This window comes from Ovis aries, chromosome 25, assembly GCF_016772045.2.
Source record: "Ovis aries strain OAR_USU_Benz2616 breed Rambouillet chromosome 25, ARS-UI_Ramb_v3.0, whole genome shotgun sequence".
In the NCBI taxonomy this organism is placed as follows: Eukaryota; Metazoa; Chordata; class Mammalia; order Artiodactyla; family Bovidae; genus Ovis; species Ovis aries.
In genome coordinates, this window is record NC_056078.1 from 40,201,899 (window position 1) to 40,229,208 (window position 27,310).

A 27,310-nucleotide genomic window follows, 5' to 3' on the forward strand; every position below is an offset into this window, starting at 1 on the left:
ACTTTTGAAAAAATTAGATGTTTATTTAACATACTTGACACTCCAGAAGAAAAAAGGAACAATGTGAATTTCATCTGTGCCAAGAACTTTTCATTCACACTAGATTATTTTCCCATAGATGTTTCTACACTGAACTAAGTCATTCATAAAAGTCAAAAAACAAACTGACTGCATTACAATCTCAATTTAGATGAACAAAAGTGAAACTCTAGAGATATATAAATTATGACAGTCTCACACAGAGAGCACATTTAAGATTAGATCATTTTCTTTAAATAGCTGTCCATACTTACACTTTCTAAAACTCGTAAACATCTCTCTGCTCCCCATAATGAGGCTACTAGTTTCTCTTCATCCTCATCTCTACTTAAATGATCCACACATTCTTTCACTAGGAGAGAGGAAATGGACATAGATTAACATGTCTCATCACTTCAATGCTTACCCCCTTTACTAACACTAAAAGTCATCTGTATACATGCTATTAATGTGTTGGAACCTCTCTGAACACTTATTCTAAGTTTTATACAGTGAGATGCTGAAATGTATGAGACTCTAATTTATAATGATTAATTTTCCAATATCAAACTGCTAATGGCCTTTTCTTTAAAAGTTAAAAGATTCTGAAGATGCTACTAAAAGGAAGAGATCTTTTCAAACTGATGCAATTATTCTTTGAAATATACGAACAGAGTACTCAGGTTTTAAATAAAAAAATGTTGTATGTGTAATATATCATACCTTTATCTACAATGTGATCCAGACCACCCAAAAGCCGCAGTTCTTCTTTAAACCAGTCCCCTGCTCGTTTAGAAGTAAGGGACAGCAAAGTCTCCATAGCTAAATGCCCAGTCTGAAAATCAGAAGCACCATTAATGAATTTTGACTCTGAGTAGTAATTCTGAGGCAACAATTCTAGAGATTGCTGTTTTAAAAAAGGAAATTGCATGCTACCAGCCCACAGTATTTTTTTAATACAGTAAATGCTTTTTAAGAGTAAAACTAGCTTAAAACTGGTATCAGAATAGTCTTAAGCTAAAGAAATGTTTTTATCCATTGGCTTGTTTTCAGAGAAAATCCATTATTTAAAGTAGTCTATATCACTTGCCAGTTCAATAAAATATATACTGGTACCATCACACAGGCTCAAGGGCGAATCAAAAGGTATATTTAACTGCAGATCAATACACTAGATTAATTTACCACAAAGGCTGTAACAAGAAATACTCCAGAAACAAGGTGTGGGTGTGTCAAAATTTCTGTCTGTTGGTGAAAACTGGTATCTTATTGCTTTGCTTTGTTTTCTAACTATAGCAAATGAGCTTATTTTCACGTATCTATCAGTTACCTGTAATTCTTTTACTCTAAGTCCCCTGTCAAATATTCTTCTCTTTATATTCATGTAAAGTAGCTTGTCTTTTTCTTACTGTTCTATATATTTTCTTATCTATTCTGAACAAAATTACTTTTTTTTTTTAGGGTTTCATATTCACCAATTTCAAACTTTATACTACAGGGTTAGCAGCTTGGATACTTTGGCCTCTATGACAAAATTATATATAAACAATGATTTAGGACTACTACTGGAGGAAGCAAAGAACACTCAGAGCCATATTTATAAACCAGGTTAGGTTTTTTCCATCCCTTCATTTGCCTTCAATTATTAATTTTACTTTTTAATTCAATTTCTTTTAAAAGGGCAACTTGGTTCCTGTAACAATAAAGGAACTTTAATAAAACAAAAGAAATGCTTTAATGTAACAAAGGTGAAAAGACCTGGTTATCTTCCCAAAGCTCACTGCTTTGAAAGATGCAAGTTTACAGTATGTCTTGCTGGCCCATTTTGAACTGAATATAAATTAAATATTTAGAAATGCAAAAAACAAATCTCATCAGCAAAAATCTTAATATTACTGATGTAGAAGAGATTTTATTTTATACCTTACAGATTTTATTCTGTACTTTAAAAAGAACAAGGTTGATGTCCAAGGTGACAAATATAGATCTAGAATTTAACACCATGAAAACAGATATAATTTTGCTCAATTCTCATCCTAAGTCCTTGAAAGAGTAATGTAATAAGATCAGTTCGGGCAGGGTTAGCTCATGAGTCACAGCAGTGAAAATGAAGACTAATGAGGCTTTCTTTGCTTAGGAAGAAAAGGACATAGTAATTTGATGTTAATACAACAAACATTTGTAAGATCTGATGCAAAAAAAAAGCAACTTTATGGTTTGTTTCTATAGGCATAAAAAGGATTGTTTCGTATTTTAGGCTATATTCAGTATATAATATGATAGTATTTTAAAACAGCCTACAATTCAAACATTTTATTTGAAACTGGAATAGTTCTCAAAGAGTTAAAACACAACCAAATCACTAATCAGAGTACTATTCAGCAATTGTGAGCTCTGTTATTTGAATTATGTTTTAGTATTATAATATTAATATTTAAACATATCTTTCCATGGTACATCAGGAATAGCAACATATTCCAAGGGAACAGGTTGAGTGATGAGTAAAACGGTGTGTAGGAGACAGTCACTGCACAAAGCAATGTCTGCTGTCACAATTTGAGACAAACACAGCGCCCAAGAGTAGCTGAGGCTAGGGGGCACGCCACATCCTAACAGCAGCAGCTGTGTGTTCTCATTTTAATCATGTGAGTTAACTACTTTAATACAGCACAGTTATTATACTGCTATTTACCATCCTAGTAAATTCAATAAATGATGGGAAAAAATTCAACAAGCAAGTTTATCATCTTTATTTAAGAGCAAATGCCTGGAAAGAACCTAAATGTTGGGAGAGAAAATTATGATGATGATAGTAACAATAATTTTTAAAAGCTGTATTTATTCAATTATGTAGCAAATAAAAATTTAGGCTCAAACTTATTCCTTTATAGCATTAAAAAACAGTATATGTTCTAAAAATGTTAAAAGTATGAATGTATTTTAAAATCAGGATACAATAGTTTGGTGAGGTAGAAGGATTGTTTATCCACACTTTGAGCATAATAGCTATTTTCTAATCTTAATAAGAGAAAGTACTAAATACATGTCAATTTCATATCCTATCTTTTAATGTTAACTTGCTTTCCCCCTCAACTCCCACTCTACCCGAATGTATTCCCTACTCTACCTTAACTAAGAAGAGCAATAATCCTAAGTCATTATATGGCTAGCACAAAGCATTCTGTAGTTTCTGAAAGCAAACATTGCAGTCTTTGGTTTAGTGGACAGTAGAAAAACCAATAATTATATAATGTTGGAATTGTCTGAAAGTCAAGTATATATAAATAAATAATCTTATTTTTTCAAAATGACAAGGCCAGTTATCTTCCACTGGCCTACTAATCTTTGGGGATATTCTTGATTCTACAAGTTTTTAAAAAAGCCAGAGGAAAGTAAAACTAAAATCAACCAAAAGCAACATAATCATCGTCAACTTGGGGAGTTGTACTGAGCACAAGCATAGCCATGGCCATGAGTGTGAGAGACACTGCTCTACGGAGGGGTTCACGCCTGGGAATCCTCCTTTTGAGTCTTGGTCCCTTGCAGCAGTTAATCAGACATCCTGAGATACTCTGAAATAAATGAATGCTCATTGAATATGGCTCTTTCTGAAGATCCTTTAAATCTTTATTCCTAAAACCCATATAGTATTAAGAATTCAAGTTTCTAATAGCCTAAATATAGTTCCTACATTTAAAAATAACTGACATTTTCATTTTACAACCAAAGGAAGGAACTCACCGTTATATTTTCTAGATCAAGGTGCTTATTGTGTACAGTTTCACAGAGCCTTCGAATTTTTTCTTTGATTTTGTTCATGTCTTTCTCATTCAGCAGCTTAGCTGAAGAAGCATCTTGTTCCAGTTCTAGAAGTCGAATCATCAGATCTAGGCTCGCTCTATCAAGATCCATGTTTAAACGATCTCTACTCAGTATGTACATGAGGGCAGCTGTACAAAGGGACAGATTCTTCAACAGACCCAAAAAGGGGAAGAAAAGTTAATGTAAGCGATTAGTGACAATTTCGGGCAACAAAAGACTATTTTTGACATTTGTTTACATTTAGAAACCTTGAAAATGTTTTATTCAGTGAAAATCTCCCTCTTAAAATATTCTAGGGAAATGAATACATACAATAAATACATAAAGCACCACAGCTTAAAATTTTCCTTTCTACAGACATTCCCTATAGGAATGTCTCAGAAGTGTTTAAGTGGAATTATATTTTTTCTGGCCTTTCTGTGCTAAATGAAGAGTTTACGAGACATTTTTTTCAGCTATATAATCCTACTTTATAATATACTTCACTCTGTTCTTTATCATATAGTGAAGTCAAATTTCCATTTAAAATCAATAATGTAAATGTGTTTTAAAAAATAAACACAGCTGGGTTTGTGTTAATACATAAACTCAGGATGCTCAAAGAAACATTAGACTCATATGTTTAAAATAAACCTATCAGGTCTGGTTGAACCAAGTTTTTTTAAAAAATCATTAATATCATGTGCTCTCAAAATCATTCAGATCAGGTGGTTAGCACATTCAGCTTACAAAATCTACATGTACTGAAGGTGATATAGATAAGCATTAACAGAACAAAGAGGTCTATGTTAGAATATTCCCAACATTTGGGATATTCTGTACTTAAATATTTTTTCTACGTATCTATTCTAATTGAAGTGTACTTGATCTTACACGAATTTCAATGCACAGAAACACAATTAACTATCTAATATTTAAACTTTAAATCTCCAAAATTCAAACTGGGTTTCTAACTAACTGCTTACAGAGCAAAATATGTTTGGAAATAAGGCTTTGGAGATCCACTGCCGCTAAGAATATATATTAATGCTTTGGTCCTCTCATAACTTCGTAAGAAAGCACATTAATTCTTATTTCTCTTCTCCCTCATTGTTTTGAACCTGCTAAAACTTGGTAACTGACTTATCTTCATTTGGGCTTAAGTGTATTGCTTTCAGTTTCAGAAGACTGAGTATTAGATTCTGTCACCTAATCTATACTTCGAATATAATTTTCCTGAACAAAAATATAATAAAGCGATTTCAAATTACCACCACTGATGATTAGTAATGATTTTTTTTCTAACTTTGAAAATGTTAAACCTAACTTTTATATGTAAATATGCTCTATTTTTTGAGAAAGTGTCAAGTCATAATGAAAATGAGGATGTGATTCCTTTTCACAATGGGATTCAACATCCAAGCAAAATATTTAAAATTTTAATATCCAAAGTTTTTATTCATGTTATTAATATCACAGAGGTAAAAGTTGTCCCCCTCGCCCCAGTACTTTCTTTTTTTAAAAATATAAATTTATTTATTTTAATTGGAGGTTAATTATAATATTGTATTAAAAATATGGAACGCTTCACAAATTTGCGCGTCATCCTTGCACAGGGGCCATGCTAATCTTCTCTGTATTGTTCCAATTTTAGTATATGTGCTGCCGAAGCCAGCACCCCAGTCCTTTCTGATTCAAGGTAATCAATGCTTACAGAACTAAGTATTCAGTATGGTACGTATGTCATGTCAGACAATGGTTAACAGTACAAACTGACAAAGAGGAAAAAATGTTGAGCAAATAGTCTGAAATGATTTATTAAGCAAAAAATCCTGGCATTAAGTTTTTCTAAATATTTAGTAAATATGGGGCTTCACTGATGGAGGTGAAGAATCTGCCTGCCAATGCAAGTGATACAGGTTCAATCCCCGAGTGGGGAAGATCGCCTGGAGAAGGAAATGGCAATCCAGTTATTTTTGCCTGGAAATCCTATGGACAGAAGGCTGGCAAGCTACAGTCCTTGGGGCTGCAAAAAGAGTTGGGACACAACTTAGCTACTAAACAACAAAAACAAATTTAGTAAATATAAACTAGAATTCTAACATAATGCTTCTCAACCCCAGAAACTTAAAATACCTGATGATGCTGGGAATCATCCAAGGTTTTAAAGACCATTGCTACCATTCCATGTGCTCGCAGGTGCATTCGAAAACTGGGCATGGCACATTTAGTAGCCAAGCTAATAACACTAGAAGAAAACAGACTAGGTCAAGGGGACTGAAAATAGCTAGTGCGTTTTCTTTTTTTTAATTTGCTAATACCTAAATAAACAACAGAGTGCTCGGGGGTTGGGGGTTTATGTGTGTCAAAGCATTGCCCATGCAGATCACAATATAAAAAGACATGGGCAAACCAAATTCATTAAATACTTACTGATGCACAGTATGTGATTAGGTACGCTATATTAAAAAAACACAAATAATACATGATTGTCTTCAGTGTATCCTTTATATTACTGCTACCATTAAAAGCAAAAACATCTCAGGTATCTTCCATGTTTCTGATCCATAAAAAGTATAAATATATAACTGGACATATTCCAAATGACTGGATAATTCAATCAAACCAAGATATTCAAACCATTATAGTATGCCAAAGATGATCCAAATCAAAACATGCTTAAATCATTTATCACTTGCTTGAATAAAATCTGGTGCTAAAAAAGAAAAGATTCTTTGGCATAACACTGTTAAACATCTGGAAACTGAAGCCCCCCTATGCTATGCTAAAATGCTATACCATCCAACTGTCTTTAGTCCACATAGGATCAAGTCCCTTAAAAGAAATCAATCACATTTTAACATCACTGGCTATAACCTACACCTATGATAACAAAAATTGCAAATGTTTGGCTCCACTGAGCTAAAAAATTTTAATGAGAAGGAGCATGCATACAATTTTCAAATATAAAAATAAGATCTTACCTAAGGCAACGTGTGTTTAGAGGCTGTGTGCTCTTTAAGCCACTTAACAAGTACTCAATGTCATCAGTGAACTCTTGGTTTTCACCAAATTCCACCACATCATTGAAGTGCTTCACGTGCTGAACAACAGTATACAACTGCCGAGAAAAAATAAGGCCGCCTCTTTTGTAACTATGAAGTAGCATATTTAAATCTATGAACTTGCTCTGCTTTAAAAGTGTATAAAGTAAGTTTATTAGATGGCAACCAACAAGTGTTTTAAAAACATTGGTAGTAGTAGGATGAGGTAAGTTCGTGGTTCAAAACTCAGTATCAGTTTACTGATAAGTGCTCAAGACATTAAAAGGCTAAATTACACAGAAAATTCTATCCACATGCAGTAAAACTGTATATGGATGCTTACTTCTTTGTCTTCTTTTCTGCATTTCAGTGCAGTAACTATATCTTGGTAGGGCTGAGTAGGTATTGTCACAGTTTTTATCACTTTGGGTGGTGGTGCAGGAGCCTTAAAAACTCCATCATCTTTTTGATTTTGCTCCTTTGAAGACAGCCTCACCTATTAATAAAGGTATTAAATTAGTTGTTCTAAATAAATATATAAAAATAGTAACATCTCATCTACTTGGTAAATTTAGCTTGAGAGTAATAAAACCCCAATTCTCCCCCTCAAAGGTAGGGGGAGGCCTCTGAGGTCATAAGGGATACTTCAAAAATTCCATGCACTATAAGGTAAGACTTATATGTGTTTTACTCACAAAAGAACCACTCAGGAACTTATTCTGGTCTTTTCAACCTAACATTTCATCCAATTAGTTATCCATCTCCAGAATCATTAGAAGGAATAAAGAACCAAAATGACATACATAAACAGCACTGACAAAGAACGCAGGACAGACAGGAAGAGGAAAATGACGACAGACAGACAAAAGAACTTTTAAAGTACAGGAGTCCATAGTTCATGGTAGAAAAAAACCAGCCATAAGAGCATGCACAATAATACCTAATATGCACAATAATGGTTTAATACTAGTAAAAGGAGCTTAATTAATATATCAAGAAGACAGAGAACTGTACGTTTTAGGATGATCTCTATTCCTATTTTTTACTGTCTATAAAGAATCTGTTCTTTGATAGCTCCATATGACTGAGGTGTCACTATTAATCTGTAAGTTATTAATGTATGATCCTACCAGTTATTCTGGAGCAAATAATTAGCTAAAAATCTTTTTCAAATGTGTTTTGAACTGAAAGGTATTACTATAATGCAAGAAAAAAGTTCTGCTCTAAAAAACAAATTAATCACTCAAAGCCACTTTAAGATCAGTGTAAGATATACTGATATAGCTCTCAGTCATTTAAAAAAATCCATAAAATGTGGATCAAGAATTGTCCAGTATTTTTAAGGCTTTCATTCATAGCCTAATAACACCAGAATTTCTGTTGTCCTGCCCAAAATCATTACTTTTCCAGTGAATTAAACTAAAATCACTAAATTTTGGTGAAGAAGTTGAAAATAAACTATTAAACAGAAAAGCCAGAGACTTTCAAATTATGAATGAAGATAGAAACTACTTAATATTCTTCATACAAACATGAAATTATAAAGTACAGTTCACTTACTGTGACACTCTGAGGTTTTGCTACTGGTGGCGCAGGTAGTTCTTCTGAGTCTGGATGATTCCAATGTCTAGCATTATATACGGCTTTTGTAGGAGACTAGAGGAAAGAGAAAAATATCAACTATTTCCATCTTACTCTGCATCCTTATAAGATTATCACATTTTAAAACTAAAAATCACAAAGAATAATTTATATAAATTGGATTCTTTATCATTAGCACCAACTGGAAAGCCAAGATACACAATATCTGATTTATATTACCATTATGCTCCTACCACGCCAATGGCAGGTATGGAGCCACTGTCCTATTTTGACACAAAATCAACAATCAGTGTTCTGGGCAACTGATTACCATCCCAGAAAAGAAATTTAAACCTCTTGTTTGGCTTATATTAACTTACTAATCAATACAGTTAATCCAACCTATTCTTTATTCCTCATACTACTGATTCATGCCCCACATTCTTCCAACAATGAAAATCAGGCAGCTTACAAGAAGGGATAAAAGTCCTTATTCATTTAGGTGAACTGGTGAGTTTCCAGATGAGTGTCATTATTCAAGTTTTCAGGTTTTATATAAAGGTAAATACGGTATGTATACCAAATATTACATATCACAGTGGAATCTAATTCAGTACTACATACTAAAATACATGCAAAATGTATAAAAATGCATACTGGGCAGGATAAAGATGTAAATCACCCCACCCCACTACAAGTTAGTTTACTGCCAAATCAATATACTATAAACTTTATGAAAAAGACCTTTCAGCTTTAATACTTTGAATTTAAAAACTGAGTATAAATAACTATGAGCCTGCATAATCAAATCCACAGAATTAAATCTGTATTAAAAGGAACAAATCTTCATTTTCAAAAGGAAACTGATTAAACAGACTGATGTTTTAAACTATGTCCTTTAAACTTCAAATAATCTCATTAGAGATTTTTTGTTTGTAAGAGTATAATTAATGATCTTTGTATTTTCAGTATTACATATAAAAACCAAAGGAGTACAAGAAAAGAAACATACTTCAAGGCTGGCCAAAAAATCTACATAAAAAATTAACCATCTTCCCTTACTGGCCTCAATAAAGTAACATTATTGGAATTGAGCATCATACAAAGTTATCATTTTATATAAATATTTCCTTCAAAATAACCATGCTATGACAAAAACAACTGTGTAAACCCCAGAAGAACTGGTTTTTCAAAAGATAGAGTTTAAACTAATTCACATACTAATTTTGTTAGAAAACCTTAATGTGAAAAGGAATCTGTGAAACTTACATAAAGCAGAAAGTCTCACTTGTACTGTGTATACAAACACATCAGTATTCTTATATATTAGCATACAGTAATGCAGTATTAGTAAACTAAAGCAGTTTATGCAATGACTTGATCAGGCCTTGTGAGGCACAACCACATAGAGCAGACTCAACATCAATTTTTTAAACCTCTATTCCTTACTGTTTTTCTCTCAATACTTATATAACTTACATGCCTGCTAGTTGTTAGATCCCTCATTTCAGCAACCTCAAATACCCAAAGCGCAGCCATAAGCCCGGGAAGATAACAGACTTTTTAAAATAATACATGCCTCAAACCTGAAGCACTTATTTTTAAAAAGCATTGATTTCAAGTAAGAATATTTTGGATAATATAAAGGTTATCTGGTTCCACCAGTAGCAAAATAGCAGAAGTCAATATTCTAAAGTAAACAGACCCTGGAGATTGGAACTACCACATATAAAACATACACACTGCTACACATAAAGCAAATAGCGGATAAGAGCCTACTGCGCAGCACCGGGAAGTCTACTCGACACTCTGTAATGGCCTACATGGGAGAAGAATCTGAAAAAAGAGTGGAATATGCATATGCATAACTGATTCACTTTGCTCTACACCTGAAACTACCACAACGCTGTGAGTCAACTATGCTCCAATAAAATCTTTTTGATTAATAGCAAAATATAGATATATATTAAACAGACCCCCTTCTAGTTAACTGCAAGTGGCAATGCACCTAATAGTTACAAAGGAGAGATAGCAACCACATGGTATGGATTAAACTCCAGATAAATAGTAAGTTCTACTACTACTTGTTACTAAATATTTTCTCATCTATAAAATAGCATTCATAACAGTATCTAGTCAAGGCTGTGGTTTTTCCAGTGGTCATGTATGGATGTGAGAGTTGGACTGTGAAGAAGGCTGAGCGCCGAAGAATTGATGCTTTTGAAGTGTGGTGTTGGAGAAGACTCTTGAGAGTCCCTTGGACTGCAAGGAGATCCAACCAGTCCATCCTAAAGGAGATCAGCCCTGGGATTTCTTTGGAAGGAATGATGCTAAAGCTGAAACTCCAGTACTTTGGCCACCTCATGTGAAGAGTTGACTCATTGGAAAAGACTGATGCTGGGAAAGATTAAAGGCAGGAGGAGAAGGGGACGACAGATGAGATGGCTGGATGGCATCACTGACTCAATGTACGTGAATCTGGGTGAACTCCAGGAGTTGATGAAGGACAGGGAGGCCTGGCGTGCTGCGATTCATGGGGTCGCAAAGAGTCGGACACGACTGAGCGACTGAACTGAACTGAACTGAACAGTATCTACTGCAAAAGGGTTGTTGTGAGGATTAAATGAATATATGTAAAACACATATTAGAGTGCCTGAAACAGTATGTACTATACAAGTATTATCACTGATAGTACTAATTATAATAACTATTATGTGATGATGTGCAAGTATGGGTTCAGCATCTATATAAGAAAACTGGAGTGTATATATACACACACACATCTACTCACATAACAGAGGGCTGAAATAAAAGGGATAACTGACATAAACATACTCTAATAACAAATATTATTATAAAAAGCAGACTGGGATATACTGTTCTAATTCATCTCAAAATTCAATAATATCCCTGATAAATACAGAGGCAAAAATCATCAACAAAATACTAGAAAACTAAATTCAACAGCACATTAAAAGGATCATACATTCTAACTATATATAGGATTTATTCCTGGGATGCAAGGTTGGTTCAACACACGAAAACTAATCAATGTGATACACCACCTTTATGGTAAAGGACAAATATCACATAATCATCTCAACTGGTGCAGAAAAACCACTAAGCAAAATCCAACTCTCTTTAATGAAAAATACTCAACAACAGAAACTGAAGGAAATTATCTCAACAGAGGTCATATTTTAAAAGGCCCACAGCTAACATCATACTCAACAGTGAAAAAAGTGAAAGCTTTTCCTCTGAGATCAGTTACAAGGTAAGGATGTCCACTCTCACTGATTAAACACAATACTGAACATATAACAAAAGTAATTTGGCAAGAAAAAGAAATAAAAGGCATCCAAATAAAAAAACTTTTTCTCTGTTCACAAATGACATAATCTTGTATACAGAAAACCATAAAGATTTCACCAAAAAAAAAAAAAAAAACCCCATTAGAACAAATAAAAATGTATTCAATAAAGTTGTATTTGAGCAAACTCTTGGAGGACAAAGAGAAGAGGCTGGCATGCTGCAGTCCATGGAGTCAGACACAACTGGTGACGGAACAGCAACATGACACAGGGCTCATATGCACTTACACACACCAACAGAGGACATCTGAAGAGGAGACAGAAAGAAATTCCATCCACAACAACATCAAAAAGAATACAATGCTCAGGAATAAATTTAACCAAAGAGGCAAAAGATCTGTGTGCACCGAGGACTATGAAACGCTGAAATTAAAAGACACAAAGAAATGGAAAAACACCCTTTGTTCATGGATTAGATGACTGAGTAGTTAAAATGGCCATACTACTCAAAGTGATCTACAACTTCAATGGAATTCCTGTCAAAATCCTAGCGGTAATTTCTATAGAAACAGACCAAACTTAAAGCTTATATGGAATCTCTAAAGACCCAGAATAGCCAAACAATCTTGAGAAATAACAAAAAGCCCAGAGGCCCCACATTTGCTGATTTCAAAACATTACAAAGCTACAGTAATCAAAAGAGTAGGGTACTGATGCAAAGACAAACATATAGATCAAGTGTACAAAATATAACACTCAGGAATAAATCCACATATATATGGTCAAATTATCTTCACCACTGGGGACAGTCTCTCCAACAAATGGTGCTGGGAAAACTAGATATCCACATCCAAAAGAATGAAACTTGACCTTCACCTTACACCATACACAAAAATGTTTTTAAAACTTAAAAGTAAGACCTGAAGCTAAAACTCCCAGAAAACATGGGTGTGTGGGGGGATACGTAACGGTGGTTATAGCAATGACTTCTTGCCACGAAGCACAAGGAACAGAAGCAAGCATAGACAGCTAGGACTGCATCATGAAAAGCCGCCGCACAGCAAAGAGAACAGTCAAGAGTGAAACATGCAACCTACAGAATAGAAGAAAAATCTTCAAGCCGTTTGTCTGATAAGAGATTACTATCCAAAATATATAGGGAACTCCTATAAGTCAACAGCAAAAAAAAAAAAAAAAGAAAAAGAAAAACAGGCCACAGACTTGAACAGAAGAACTCTGAGCACCGAAGAATCGATCCTGTCTAATTGTGGTGCTAGAGAAGACTCTGGTGAGTCCCTTGGACAGCAAGGAGATCAAAACAGTCGAGCCTAAAGGAACTCAACCGTGAATAGTCATTAAAAGGACTGATGCTAAGGCTGAAGCGCCAATACTTTGGCCACCTGATGCGCAGAGCTGACTCATTAGAAAGGAACCTTATTCTGGGAAAGACTGAGGGCAAGAGGAGAAAGGGACAGTGGATGAGATGGCTGGATGGCATCACCGACTCAATGGACATGAATATGAGCCAACTCTGGGAGATGGTGGAAGACAGGGGAGGCCTGGCATGCTGCAGGCCATGGGGTCACAAAGAGCTGGACACAACCGAGCGACTGAACAACAAATATGATCCCGCAATCCCACTTTGAAGTATTTATTCAAAAGAATAAAGAACAGGATCTCGAAGAAATATTTGTACTTCCATGTTCAATGCAGTATTTTTCAAAATGGCCAAAAGGTAGAAATAACCTAACTATCCATCAACAGAGAATAAAGAAAATGTTACATATCCATACAACAGAATATTATTCAGCCATTAAAAAAAAATCTTATCATATGCTATAATATGAACCTTCAGGATGTTACCCTAAAGGAAATAAGCCAGTCACAGAAAGACTTAATACTGCATGATTCCACTTACAAGAATTCTAGTCAAACTCATAAAAATAGAAATGGTGGTTGCCAGGGGCTGGGCAGAGGCCAAAATGGGGAGTTGCTATTCAATGGGTATAAAGTTTCAGTCAGGCAATTCTACTAGAAAACCATGGTACAATATTGTACTTACAGTTAACAATACTATACACTTAACAATTTCCTATGAGGTAGACCTCATGTTGTAGTTTTTATCACAATTAAAAAAAAAGAACTTTGAAAAGCATTTGAAGCTTAATAGTATACAGAATAAATACACAAGTTATATTCAAAAGATACACTCATGAACATTTTGTTTAATCTGTTCAATAAGGTGGCTTAGTAAACACTATTATTTGAAAAGTTTTGACAAGGTTTTGCCATTTTAATGCTAAAGACTAATCTAAAAATTTGAGTGAATCCAATGAGAACTGTTGTTCCCTACTGTTAATTATTTCAAAGTTTTACAAAGTTAATATAGGGTTTATTATAGGGAGCAGGAGGATTTAAGGATACACCCTACTATTTAAAAAAAATTTTTTTAAATGCATGTGGTTAATACACACAGACCAACACTGACTCTGAGCTCTTCACATCACTCCAAATAGTCTAACAACTTCACATGCACCTCTGTGCATGTCACATACTGTACCGCGCACAGTATCTACAAAAATACCAGACAGCAATAGACTTTCCGTGGAAAACAAAAACCTCTCTTACAATTTAGCAACCTAGCTGAATTGTAACTGAGTCCTTTGACTGCACTACCAGGCTTGCTTAAATCTTCTTTATTTTTTTTCTGGTTTGAAAACTAGATGTATCAGTGTTAAAGTTATTTGTGGATTCCATTTCTTCTGAAATCTACCCCAAAGAATACTTAAGAACCAAAAAAAAAAGTAAAAAGCTCTTCAGACTATCCTAAAGATTGGGAATCATTTTAGCATATTTCAATCCTAGTAATCGTAAACATACTAACATACTATTCCTTTGTTTCAATTCTCCAGGGGCATGACAAATAAGAAGAACCTCAAATGTAACACTGTGTTACAGCTAAGGAAAAAATATGCCAGTGACAGACACATGGCCCATTTATCTATGAGAGAGAATTCAATTTCTACAAAAACAATGGACAAAAATTGGTTTTTACAATTATAATGCAAGGCTATGGTTAACAGATTGGCTTGTTGAATCACAATTAGAGGTAAGAAGAGTTCTTTCATGAAAAGCTAAGAAGAAATAACAATATTATGGTATTCTTTATTGAGCTGGCTCTCAAAGGGGGAAAAAACTGAAATAACTGCTTTTAAGCCATGTGAACTTTTTAGCAGTACCAAATTTATTTCTGAGTTTTAAAGAGTATTGTGTACTAAATGAGGACAAGTACAGTAAGCTGATTTGAATTCATCCAGCCTTACCCACACAAGGATATAACACAACTGCACTCTCACGAGTAATTCTATCAGCACGCGCTACGACTGAATGATTTCTGAAAAAGCAAAGTGCCGCAGAGCACACCGGTGCATGCGTCACACTTTAGTGACAATCCAAAGGGAGAACATGCATCTGGATTTGACTTTTTATTAATTCTTCAGGTTTCTTTTTGTTTAAGATGGGCAGTAGAGGCAGAGAGTATTTGAGGAAGAAAGTTTCACAAAGATTAAGGTACCTTTTGGCTCTTTAGAACGTTCTTTTAAGCATAATGATATAATCTCAGATTGTCTTAAACTATGATCAAAACAGCCTTAAAGTAAAATTTCCTAATTTGTTTAGATATTCAGGGCATAATTTGAGGAAAAACTGCACCCATCCCTAAACTAAAACCAAGAATGTCTCTACTGCTAAGAACTAGACATTCAGAAGTGTTAAGATAGTGCACTAAGCCAAGGTATAATCCACACGTACATGGGATGAGTAGAGCTGAAAATTTTTCCTGATTCAATTAAACCCTACAGATAAACCTTTCAAGAGACAGTTATTTTTATGAATAAATTTTCAACTCCTATCCACAAGAACAATTTATCTGCTACTCAGTTGTTTTAACTTCAAAAGTATCTGTAACAATTTTGTAAAATTTTATAACAGATATTGCCACATCAAAATATCATCTTAAAATATCATAATTTGAGCATAAGCTCTAAAAATTTTAGTAAAACTTTATAAAACAGGTACTTGCACATCAGATTATCACCCTGAAACAGCATAACCTGAGCATAAGCTCTAAAAAGTCCAAATAACAAAGCATAAAATAAAATACCTGACACTCTGAAAACTACTATTAAGCCTACAGCTCAACAATTATTAAAATAAAAAGATACTAGGATGAGCCAGGATTTAAAAAAAAGAAAAATCAGCTGAAATAAGCATCAGCTTTACAAGTAAAACTATCATTAAATATAGAATGAACCAACTGTATTAGGGAGATGACTTATCCAATTTAGAAACACAAAAAGAGAAGCTGAAAATATCTTGAAATACAGCTAGATAGAGAATATTCAATCTCCCCTTCATTTAGCTGGACACATGCTTGCCCTGATTTTCCAACATCCCTTGCTACATGTGTGGCATTATGACCAGGTTCTAGTCAATGACACATGAACAGGAGCGCAGGACACCTTCTGGATCCTGGCCTTCTAGGGATGCTGCCTGCCTCCCCTTCCCATCCTCACTATTCGTATTCTTCAGTACTCTCTAGAGATGGTAGAATACCACAACAGAGGAAGATGGGTCCCTGACAATATAGCAATTTGAAAACAGTCCAGAGATAAACAGCCAAAGACCGAGAAGCCAAAGAAAAAGAAGCTAGCTACTGAAAACTAATTTGAGATTTCTTTTACATTAGCTGAGTCAAATGCTACTGAAATTAGTTAGGAATAATGATAGGAATCTGATAAATACATAAAATTTTGCCAACACCAGACTTGTGTATATGTATCCTACACACATATAATTTTAAAAAGAAACAATCTGAAGGATATAAACATCTGCAAGAATAGAGCAAGGAAAAAACACAATCTAAAGTCGACTATTCTTTTAAAAAACCTGTTAATATATATACTCTGAGGACGAGCTCTATGAACTTACATGGTGCGATTTCTAAGAATTACTACTAAACAAAAATTTTAAAAGAAAGCTAAGTGCAAAAGTACACATACAGATGCTACCTTTTACTATATAAGAAAGGGGAGAAATAAGACAATTTATGCTTGTTTTTATACAAAGAAATAGAGACAGGATAAAGCAGAGAACAATTAACAGTTCCTGACCAGGGGTGGGTGATAGGATAGAACACTGCTCAACAAAGTGACCCTTCACTGAATTTACCTTTCTGTACAGTACTGACTTTTGGAGGCATGTTAATGTTGTGCATAGTCAGTCAAATAAATAAATACAAATAAAAGGGAGAAAAAAACCTCAAAGTGAAAGCAAACCAGAACAAACAAACCTACTCACCATTCAATGAACAGCAAATACAATGAAGGGAAGACAGAGAGACAAAGAGACGGGCAGACAGAGCTAATCTCAGTAACTTATGAGCACAGTATTTATCTTTACACCCCAAGACAGGGAATGTAGGGTAGGACAAGTGCAGGATTACAAATAAATCCTAAACACATTAGTAGAGTTATTTATTGCAGTGGAATGGACAAAGCAACTCTGTAACTATTTTAGACCTATTACAGGTTTGAGTAAAAGTGTTGATACTGTTGGGAGTAAAGACAGAAAGCCAGAGAGAGAACCCTGTAGGGACGGGCTAATATTAAAGTCAGTGTGAACTCATGATTTCTAGAACAGATATGTGCAGGAAACCTGTATGCATGTGCATACTTATGCTGGAATCTGTATGTGTTTAGCTGCATATTTCCTACCTCCATCTCCAAAAAGGGCCAAGAAGTGAAGACCATGTCTACTGTCCCAATCTTGGTCTCTGCTCCTCACTAAAGGGAACAGAACTCCTCAGAGAATTCAGGGCTGGAGCAGAGCACATATGAGATGAATCTCGAACACTGTGTTATGCCAGAAAGTAAGAAAGAGCCCACAGAATGATGGGGTATGTCACAGTGACAGAAGAGCCACACTCACCACATCAGGACAAATGTACTTATAAAACAAATAATGAATTATAAGCCATTTTTTTTATAAAAAGGTAGTGATTCATGAGTCCAAAATGACAGAAATAAAAGAACCAAATGAATAAGTAAATAAAACAAATGGGGAAAGGGGTGGGTTGATGCTTACAGCAGTGCTGAGAACTGACTAAATGATTACTTTGCAAGCAACACAGTTAAACACTGAATCAGAAAGTATCAGAAATATCAGCATGCATATTAAGTCGAAGAGTAGGAAGAACAAAGTAGTTGAACAGTCTCTTTAAAGACTGCATTTTAGTTACAAGAGGAAGAAAATAATTATACAGCAATTATATAAGGGCCTACCCCTTTAACTGGGTGATTATAATTAACATCCATCCAGAGGTGGCACACTGAACAGAATACATCATCACTTACACAGTATTTCAGCCTAGAATGAATAACCTGAATCTAATCATGAGCAAACTTCAGATTAGACCAAAATGAGAAGCTGTTTTTTAAAGGGAGGATCGGGGGAATGTCAGTGTCGTAAAAAACAGACTATAGAAATGTTCCTAGTTAAAAGAGACTAAAGACACAGCTAAACAAAATGCTCACTGGCAAAACTGGCGCAGCAGATCAGGCAAAAAGACTGGGACAATGTAAACTGACCAGAGATGATGCGGACATTAACTAGAAAATACACACGGCATTCAGGAGCAAAGGGCTAATGATGCACATGCACATACACAAACTCACCCTTCAATATCCAGAACAAATGAAAAAGCGAATATTAAGACAATCAGGGTAAGGAATGGTCATTGTACTGCATTATTTTTGTGACTCTTCTGTAATTTTAAAATAATTTCCAAATATAAACTATTTTAAAAACTATTTCCAAATACTAAATTTTTTAAAAAATTCCCTCAGAAAACTTGTAAAATAGAAAAGATATAAATCATCATTCTATCAGTTAATATTTTAATGTCCATGAAACAACTAAATCAAATTCAGATAAGAGTAAAAGAAAGAAATCAAAGAGTAATAAAAAGAATAATTCAACTTTAATATAGGCAACTGCTACAAAATGCGAAGGAATAAAGTTATCCTTTATTTATGTTCTTAAATAAAATGTTAAACAGTCCATCATAACAAATGAAAGTTCAACAGCAGTACTTCTCAGTTGAAGCACAGACAAAGATGAGAACATAACCTATACCTTGCCCAAAGTTAGTAACAGTCTTCTATTTTTAATGATTTTTCCCTAAAAAGCCAATGGGCCACTGACAATCTTCTTTGCCCTGGCGTCTAAGAAGCTCACAGTGGTATTTGTGGTAGGTCCCCAGGAAATCCGTAAAGTCCAAAGGGCTTGAATTCTGGCTTCAACTTATCTCATCTTAGGGCTTCCCTGGTGGCTCAAACAGTAAAGAATCTGCCTGCAATGCAGGAGACTTGGTTTGATCCCTGGGTTGGGAAGATCCCTGGAGAAGGGAATGGCTACCCACACTCCAGTATTCTTGCCTAGAACATCCCATGGACAGAGGAGCCTGGAGGGTACAGTCCATGGGATCACAAAGAGTCAGACACAACTGAGTGACTAACACATCTATACTTTTTCTTACCACAATTTCCTCCTGGTTATTTTTCAACCTGGTTCTACCAAATTCACCTCTGTACACTATAAAAACAGATCTAAAAACAATACAGATGACAGAATTAGGTGACAAAAGATATTGAAAATAACCGTAACCATATCCACATAGGTAAAAAGGTAAGGGAAACAATTATGTTAAGTAGAAAAGGAAGATATAAAATAGACCCAAACTAAACTTTCAGCAAAGAAAATTACTAATAATTGGGATTAATAGCTGACTAGGCAGCAGGTAGCTCAAACGGTAAAGAATCTGCCTGTAATGAGGGAGACCTGGGTTCAACCCCTGGGTTGGGAGCATCCCCTGGAGAAGGGCATGGCAACCCACTCCAGTATTCTTGCCTGGAGAATTCCATGGACAGAGGAGCCTGGTGGGCTACAGTCCACGGATTCACAAAGAGTCGGACACAACTTAGCGACTAACACACACAGACACTGTTGAAGAACCTGAAAATGGTCAACAGAAAACTAAACTATCTAACCAAATGAAACCAAGACGGAAAAATTTTAAAAAGATGGACAGAAGGCAGCACACACTGGGAAAAGTTTCACCAAGCCCAACAAATAAATGAGAAGGGAAAAATTAACTCCCTTCACAGATAGCACCACTTTGCCCTGAACTGCTCAAATACTATTTCATTTAAATTTCACCTTAACTCCCCAGTTCCCCCAAAATCCTATAAAAACTTTCTTTGGTGAGATCCCCCGTGAGTGTCTCTGCTGTGCAGTATCCTTTACCATAATAACTCAATAAGCCTGATTCTGTTAGACTACAGGCTATCTCTGCTGATTTTAGGCTGATTCAAAGTAAGACCAGTCCCCAGAGCAGGGGAAAGCGCCAAAAACTATTAGAAGAATATTGGCTAAAATTTCCCCAAATCTGATGCTGAACAATTGTCAAATATAAAAAAGCAAATATTTAGTACTATACACATTCTTTGGCTTCCCCGATAGCTCAGTTGGTAAAGAATCCGTCTGCAATTCAGGAGACCCCAGTTCGATTCCTGGGTCGGGAAGATCCCCTGGAGAAGGGATAGGCTACCCACTCCAGTATTCTTGGGCTTCCCTGGTGGCTCAGCTGGTAAAGAAACCACATGCAATGCAGGAGACCTGGGTTCGATCCCTGGGTTGGGAAGATCCCCTGAAGAAGGGATAGGCTACCCACTCCAGTGTTCCGGCCTGGAGAATTTGGACTGTATAGTACATAGGGTCACAAAGAGTCAGGCACGACTAAGCAACTTTCACTTCACTTCACTACACTACACACGTTCTTTGCAGAAAGATACTTCCAAAATCCTAGAAATAAACATATATGAACACTTCCTGTAGCCCAGACACTAGGAACTTAATGCTAGGGAAAAAAAAAATTTATGGTCACCATCCTCAAAACACTCCCAATATTATACATCTGATGGTAACTTATGGTCATCATTAGTATGAAGTCATAGGAATATCAATAAGTTCAGCAAAGTCTTCTAGATGTCAGAAGCCCAATGGACTCTAAATAAAATGTATTACAAATTAGAAAACCAAATTCCAAACTATAAACACCCTAAAACACACATTCTCTCTCTCTGTGTATGTTTAAGTGTCAAATGTATGTCAGAAATCCCATGCTTTTGATTAACTCATGGCTACATTTTCTCAATTTGAACTTCATTTTCTGGGAAATAAGCCATAGTGAAATATTTTGAATTTTCCAATTTTAAAGGAACTTGAACTAAAGAAAACAAAAAGATTAATGGTACTTTTATGCCTTATTAAAATCCTCCCAGAATAAAATATTAAAGGGAAAAAAAACACCAGAATTAGATCACATAGAGAAAATAACTTACATTTCCCTACATCTTTACAGAATGTAGATCAATGATTTAAGTACCTGGTTTAATGTTTAAGTTAAATGCTACCTATATAAAAGGAAAAGAGATATGCTTGCTTTGGAATAAATATGAAATACTAGGACTACTCAAAAGTTTCCATGGGGAAAAACATTCTATTAATACCTCACTAAGACATTTACCTTTCTCCTTTCCATACCCCCAATACCTAGCACTGTGAAATGCATGTAGTTATGTGCTGAATTAAAACAATGACAAAGAAAAGCAAACTAAAGCTGACCCTCTTCCACACCCAGGTTCAACCAGAACACACTCAGCTTCAACAGCTCTTTGACTCACCGACCTGGGGCTTTTTTATTCTTATGCTCTGGCCAACAACCCTCTCATCAGCAGACCAACGGCTAGTGTCTCTTTTTCAGGCTTCACATTTGTCTATGTCTCAGGTTTCTAGTCCATGAAGTGAAGTCATTCAGCCGTGTCCGATTCTTTGCGACCCTGTGGACTGTAGCCTACCAGGCTTCTCCGTCCATGGGATTCTCCAGGCAAGAGTACTGGAGTGGGTTACCATTTCCTTCTCCCAGGGGATTTTCCTGACCCAGGGATCAAACCTGGGTCTCTTGCATTGGAGGCAGACGCTTTAACCTCTGAGCCACCAGGGAAGCCCGAATATAGTAAATCTCACACTGTTTTGATAATTGAATCCTGGGATGGTCAACGAATCCCCAGACACAGAACAAAGGTAACCAACAATGTGAAGAAGAATAAGCTGCTTCATCAGAATTCTGTTAGAGAAGGATACTATAAATGAACATCTGTTCTTGAGTGAGAGGTGTATCACTTCAACTTTAAGATTCTAATTTTAAACTGATTGACAACCTATATAAACTCATTTTATAAAACAAAACAAAAAAAAGTTTACAAAATTATAAAAACTATATTTTAAAACTGCAGCTTTACACAATTTTAACTTTCAAACACAGCTAAGTTTATTACCAAGCTGATAATCAAGTTTTAATTTACTTACCAAAAAACCTACTATCCTATGTCATATTGAAAAACAAAAGGGAAGAAAAAAAAATAAAGTCCAAAATGTTCCTTTGAGAGTCAAACAAAAGACACTACCAGATGGGCCCAGCATAAAACCACAGGGAAATGATGAAAGTGAAGTTATAAATATTTGAGAACTGAAACTAGACTGGCATTATGGTTAGTTTCATCAGTGACCCAGCAATAATCTTAACTGGCAAAATAAGACAGCCAAAGCCCAAGGTAAAATATTAAGCACGGAAGGTTAGTTGGGATGATTATATGGATAATCCCTTAGGAAGAGAGCAAACTGGCAACAGCTGAATGGAAAGGTATCAAAATCAAACAAAGAGCAGATCAGGCAAAAGAAATGATCTAAGTTTCTCAGCACAATAACAAATAATGGAATTCAGGGAAACTGAATTCAGGGAAACTGGTTACAGCCAGTGATCAGAATAGGACAGCACTGAAAAACAAAAATTTAAATTACCAAATGATCAAATAAAACCATACATAGAAAGAACAAGTACTTAAAACCAGGTTTATTTCAACCTAATCCCTCAAAGCATGTCTTTACTTTTTCTGCCTTCCAAGTGACAACTTTTTTGAATAATCATTTTAAATATGTTCTTACCAGAAATTTTCTTAACCTTTCTCATCTTTCTGACACATTTTTCCAGCCAGCCCTCAATTCTGTTATAAACAACCCTTCTTTACATTCCTGGTGAAGTTGGGGAAAATTCTCACTGCCAGCAAGCTTACAGAAAGTTAAAGTTTTCTAACATGGGAAGATAGGTAGAGGAAAGTGGGACCTCAGCTAGTGGCACTAAAGTTGAGGAGTCGGCCTGTGTGGTCAGGAAACTGGCTATATACAAAAGGACGTTATTAGGGATACTGGGAACCAGATTCCTCGATACTGGAAAAGAGGAGTAATATGTGGAAAGCGGGAAGGCTAGAATAAAACATGGTGTTGAATTAGAACTGGAGGATCTAGTGTGAACTGACGGAGAAGGCAACGGTACCCCACTCCAGTATTCTTGCCTGGAAAATCCCATGGACGAAGGAGCCTGGTAGGCTATAGTCCATGGGGTCGCTAAGAGTTGGGCACAACGGAGCAACTTCACTTTCACGCGTTGGAGAAGGAAATGGCAACCCACTCCAGTGTTCTGGCATGGAGAATCCCAGGGACGGGGTAGCCTGGTGGGCTGCTGTCTATGGGGTCGCACAGAGTTGGACATGACTGAAGTGACTTAGCAGCAGCAGCAGCAGTGTGAACTGATGTTTCTAAAAATACACAGATAGGAAATAAATATGTGTCTGTGTGGTGGGTGCTAGGGGTGAGAGAGAGGAAGAAAATGCATATATTCACATGTTTCCTTGCTCTGCTGACTCAAAGTAGGCCTAGAAGCAAAGACACCCCAGAAGAAATGTCCATACCTTGGGACCAGATTTTATTTTTAAAGATCATTCTCCACTAAGAAAACAGGGGTCTCTGGAGAAATAACTAATTCCAGGTCTGGGAATGTGTATCACAAGCCCTGAACATCTTAGTGTGTCATTAGTAAGGAAATGCAAAATGGTGGATCATGTTAAAAGCCAGTTTGAAAAAACACCCACAGGCCAAATCTAAGAAAACCTGAGTACTGAAATAATGACAGTACTACTATTTAAATAAATAGCAGTAACAAATGACTGAATAAAACAGAAATCCATGTTCATATTGACATAAAGAAATTGATATATAAATGAATATGTAATAATGAATACATAATATTTATATAAGAATATATAAATACACATATTCTTTATTATACATGAGCGAGAGGGGGGAAAAAATCTGCCTTACAGTAGAAGGCCAACTAATAACAACTATGGAAGGAACAATACAATTAAAACAAAACAAAAAAAAACCACTCAACAACAATCAGAGTAGAGATTGACTCATGAAAAACTCAATGCTAAAGCTAGTAGGTAGGGTTTCTCTGGTGGCTCAGTGGTAAAGAATCCACCCACCAATTCAAGACACACTTGTTTGATCCTTGACCCAGGAAGATACCACATGCTGCAGAGCAACTAAGCCCACGAGCCACAGCCACTGAGCCTGTGCTCTGAGCCCACATGCTGCCGCTTCTGAAGCCCAGGCGGCCTGGAGTCCACGCTCAGCATAAGAGCAACCACCGCACTGGGAAGCCTAGGCACTGCAATGACGAGCAGCCCTGCTCACCCCAACTCGAGAAGAGCTCACACAGAACGACCCAGCACAACCAAAAATAAATTAAATTAAAAAAAAAACCAGTGGGTAAAAGCTTGATAAAGAGCTGAAGAACCGGACAGACTTCAGGGGATAGTTAACATACACAGTTATGATATAGACTGACATTGTGTGCTACCTGGTATGATGCAGTAAAAACAGAGCATCTCTTCTGAGGTATTTCCACCAAACACACACAACCTAAGAGACTCTTACGAGTCCCCTGGACTGCCAGGAGATCCAACCAGTCCATTATAGAGGAGATCAGTCCTGGGTGTTCATTGGAAGGACTGATGCTGAGACTGAAACTCCAATATTTTGGCCACCTAATGTGAAGAGTTGACTGATTGGAAAGGACCCTGATGCTGGGAGGGATTGGGGGCAGGAGTAGCGGGCAACAGAGGATGAGATGGCTGGATGGCGTCACCGACTCGATGCACATGAGTCTGGGTGAACTCCAGGAGTTGGTGATGGACAGGGAGGCCTGGCGTGCTGTGATTCATGGGGTCACGAGTCGGACACGGCTGAGCAAATGAAATGAACCGAACCACAAGAAAACATCAGATATGCACAAATTGAGGGACATTCAACTGATCTTAACTCTTCAAAAATGTCAAAGCCATGGGAAGACTAGGAAAGACACAGATATTCCAGACTGAAAAAGGATGGAGATTTGTGACAACTAAATACAACATGTGATGCAGGACTGGATCATGGGAGATTGGGGAGGGGTGGGATTTGTTCTGCTATAAAGGCCATTATTCAGACAATTGAGAAAACTGAACAGGCTATGTGGATTATTACACTGAACTACTGTATCCGTGTTACTGACTACATGGTTTGATGGGTATACTATGGCTATGGGGCTTCCCTGGTAGCTCAGACGGTAAAGCATCTGCCTACAATGTGGAGCAAAGTACTCTCATTTCTATAAACTAAGGTATTGTGTTGGCCAACTCAATACCTGATGCTGGGAAAAGATTGAAGGCAGGAGGAGAAGGGGACTACAGAGGATGAGATGGTTGGATGGCATCACCAACTCAATGGACATGAGTTTGAGCAAGCTCCAGGTGTTGGTGATTGACAGGGAAGCCTGGCATGCTGCAGTCCATGGGGTCCCAAAGAGTCAGACACAACTGAGCGACTGAACTGAACTGAACCCAATATTTGGGAGTAATCAGCATTAAGTCTGCAACTTATTCTCAAGTCATACATGACATGGGGCCCATTTGAACCCCATAGGACATTTAGTAGTGTCCAAGACATTTTTGGTTGTAAACAGGGGCATGGAGGTAGGGGAGGAATGGGACCAGACATGTGTTGGACAGAGGCCTGAAATGTTGCTAAATATTCCCCAATGTACAGGGCTACCCTCCATAACAAAGATTTACTCCATCCAAAACAGCCAAGAAAGCCTGATAGGTAAGAAGAAAAATTTGCCACTGCAAGACGTGGGCCACCTTTCCACCACTCAGAAAGGAGGTCATTAATGCCTTTAATCAGATTAGAGAAGACCCAGATACTCTCACTGACCTATCAGTCCTACCAGTGAATACCAGGGGGTATTCCTCTTATAATGGAGAAATGGAGCAACTGCTGAGAACACTTTCTACACCCACTACCTAGTGACCCCCTCCTTTCCTTTTTCTCTGGAGATCTGGGGGGTAACCTACATAAAAACTCCTTGAAGAACTGAGCTTGTCTTTTTTAACATCAAAAACATGAATCATAATTTCTTATATATGAAACAAATCTATTCTTTTCACTGAATTTATAAATGCTTTACACTTTGATCCCATTTATTTGCTCTATTCCTTTATACTCATTGAAACTCAATAGGTTAAATTTCAGTGTTTTCTGTTTCTCAATGGTTCTCTCCTAATTCAAGTAGTTCTTTAGCTGTCTTGAAGACAAATGGATGACCTATTTCTTATTAAGACCTAAGGATTTTATACTGCTTAGCTTCTTGTTGCTCTCTTGCTGACGTAGGCTTCTAAATTCTTTAGATATTTTCATAAGGATACATGATTTCCATGGGATCTAAAGCATTATTATTACTTTTCACTAAAGTACTATAACACTCAGGATCAAAGTCTCATTTTTGAAGCTTACTGACCCACCTAAACAGTAGTAATATCTAAGTGAAAAAATTCTGACACAATTCCACTTAAAAAGAGTTTGCGGCAAACTCTTTCAATAGGAGGTTAAAAATGAAATCAAAAGTTTACTGAAGCCTCTTTGGGGATTAAATCAGCACTACTGTTTTAAGGCAGGGCTTTACCTATATTACATCTTTCAAATGAGTTCAAACTCATAGCTCTTTTGGTTTCATAAACTAATAATGATTTTCTTAATTTTCTTCTGACATTATCCATCAACAGTAAATAGGTCTTCTGCCTACTTGGTTGCATGACCTGATTTACTTTAGGCCAGAGAGATTCCTTCATAATCGGGTCAAGTACATGTACACTGCTGCCTTCTAGCTCATGCTAGTAGCAAAGAAATGAATCCAATATAAAGTTTAAAACTAAGTTAAAGAAATGAAATTAAGTACAAATGAACTCGAATACTGCATTAAAATACACAAGATAAAAATTACTTCAAAACTTTTAAACACTACAGCAGAAACACAACACTATAAAACAACTATACTCCAGTAAAAATTAATTAAAAAAAACAAACCTTTTGAACACGTTACTATTACTTCATCCTTAGAGAAATAATTTAAAGACAAAAGGAACTAGAAAGAAATCGTAAACTTCTTTCAGTGTATTTACTGCTCACAGTAATACTGGTATTATAATTTAAAAGTA

General features: G+C 36.1%; 1 protein-coding gene and 1 non-coding gene across 19 annotated transcripts in view; both read right to left on the reverse strand.

Annotated features, from left to right (window-relative positions):
• Window positions 1–27,310, reverse strand: part of WAPL (WAPL cohesin release factor) — a 77,358-nt gene that overhangs the window by 13,778 nt on the left and 36,270 nt on the right. For 11 of the 18 annotated variants that reach the window (XM_060406429.1, XM_060406426.1, XM_042241198.1 and 8 more), the window contains 7 exons: window positions 8,424–8,519; window positions 7,207–7,359; window positions 6,804–6,940; window positions 5,956–6,067; window positions 3,760–3,987; window positions 742–853; window positions 294–391 (listed from right to left, as the gene is read on the reverse strand). In XM_060406429.1, coding sequence (XP_060262412.1) covers window positions 294–391; window positions 742–853; window positions 3,760–3,987; window positions 5,956–6,067; window positions 6,804–6,940; window positions 7,207–7,359; window positions 8,424–8,519 — 936 coding nt within the window. The remainder of the gene's footprint in view (window positions 1–293; window positions 392–741; window positions 854–3,759; window positions 3,988–5,955; window positions 6,068–6,803; window positions 6,941–7,206; window positions 7,360–8,423; window positions 8,520–27,310) is intronic. The other 7 variants (XM_060406434.1, XM_060406431.1, XM_060406432.1 and 4 more) reach the window with 1 other exon arrangement.
• LOC114110884 (U6 spliceosomal RNA) lies at window positions 5,391–5,497 on the reverse strand. The gene has a single exon (XR_003587053.2). It is a non-coding gene; the product is annotated as a U6 spliceosomal RNA (small nuclear RNA).